The sequence below is a fragment of the Myotis davidii genome, unplaced genomic scaffold (genome assembly GCF_000327345.1).
Source record: "Myotis davidii unplaced genomic scaffold, ASM32734v1 scaffold434, whole genome shotgun sequence".
NCBI lineage: Eukaryota > Metazoa > Chordata > Mammalia > Chiroptera > Vespertilionidae > Myotis > Myotis davidii.
This window is the reverse complement of record NW_006285790.1, coordinates 94,930-95,713: the sequence shown is the minus strand read 5'-3', so window position 1 is coordinate 95,713 and position 784 is coordinate 94,930. Positions and strand designations below refer to the sequence as shown.

Sequence of the window (784 nt, the reverse complement as noted above, 5' to 3'; positions counted from 1 at the left end):
GTGATTAAAACTGAGAAAGGGATGGGGGGTAGGTAGAAGAGGGTAAAGGGGGAATAAATGGTGATGGAAGGAGACTTGACTTTGTGAACACACAATGCAGTATAAAGACAGTGTACTATAGAATTGTACACCTGAAACCTATATAATTTTATTAACCAATGCCACTCCAAATACAATACAATAAAATAAAATAAAATAAAATACAGCAGATACTTGATCCCAGGAGAAGATGACCGGAACCCTGAGTCCATTCCCAGACCCCGGCTTCACGGACACTCTCCATGCACCACGTGACAGGGGCAGGGACATGGCACACGTATGTTGTCTGTGTGCTACATTGAATTGTCATTTTGGGAGGGACTGCCCGGTACCTGTCTTGGGGCGTCTCGCCGCCCCCCAGCCGGACCACGGTGGGGAACACGTCCATCAGGCTGGTGGGCTCGTGGACCTCCCGGCCGGCGGGCAGCACCCCGGGCCACCGGACGATCCCGGGGACCCGGATCCCGCCTTCCCAGCCGCCCATGCCTTTGCCGCCTGCAAGGAAATGATGTCATTAGCCATCGCCAGGGCACAGTCTATTTTTATTATATTTTTTTAAAATACATTTTTATTGATTTTCCCCCTCTTTTTAGAGAGAGAGAGAGGAAGGGAGAGGGAGAGAGAGATAAAAACATTGATGAGCCCTGACCGGTGTTGATCGGCTGCCTTCTGCACACCCCAAACTGGGGACTGAGCCCACAATCGAGGCATGTGCTCTTGATGGGAATCGAACCGTGACCTTCTG

The 784-nt window shown here is 50.6% G+C and overlaps 1 protein-coding gene across 1 annotated transcript in view; it reads right to left on the bottom strand.

Moving 5' to 3' along the window:
• The window catches only part of LOC102758154 (arylsulfatase E), a 2,894-nt gene extending 2,333 nt beyond the window's left edge, over positions 1-561 (bottom strand). Inside the window, exon 1 of the mRNA XM_015559458.1 lies at positions 372-561. Within this exon, the coding sequence (XP_015414944.1) occupies positions 372-523 (152 nt within the window). The 5' untranslated portion in view covers positions 524-561. The remainder of the gene's footprint in view (positions 1-371) is intronic.
• Positions 562-784: the final 223 nt, after the last annotated feature.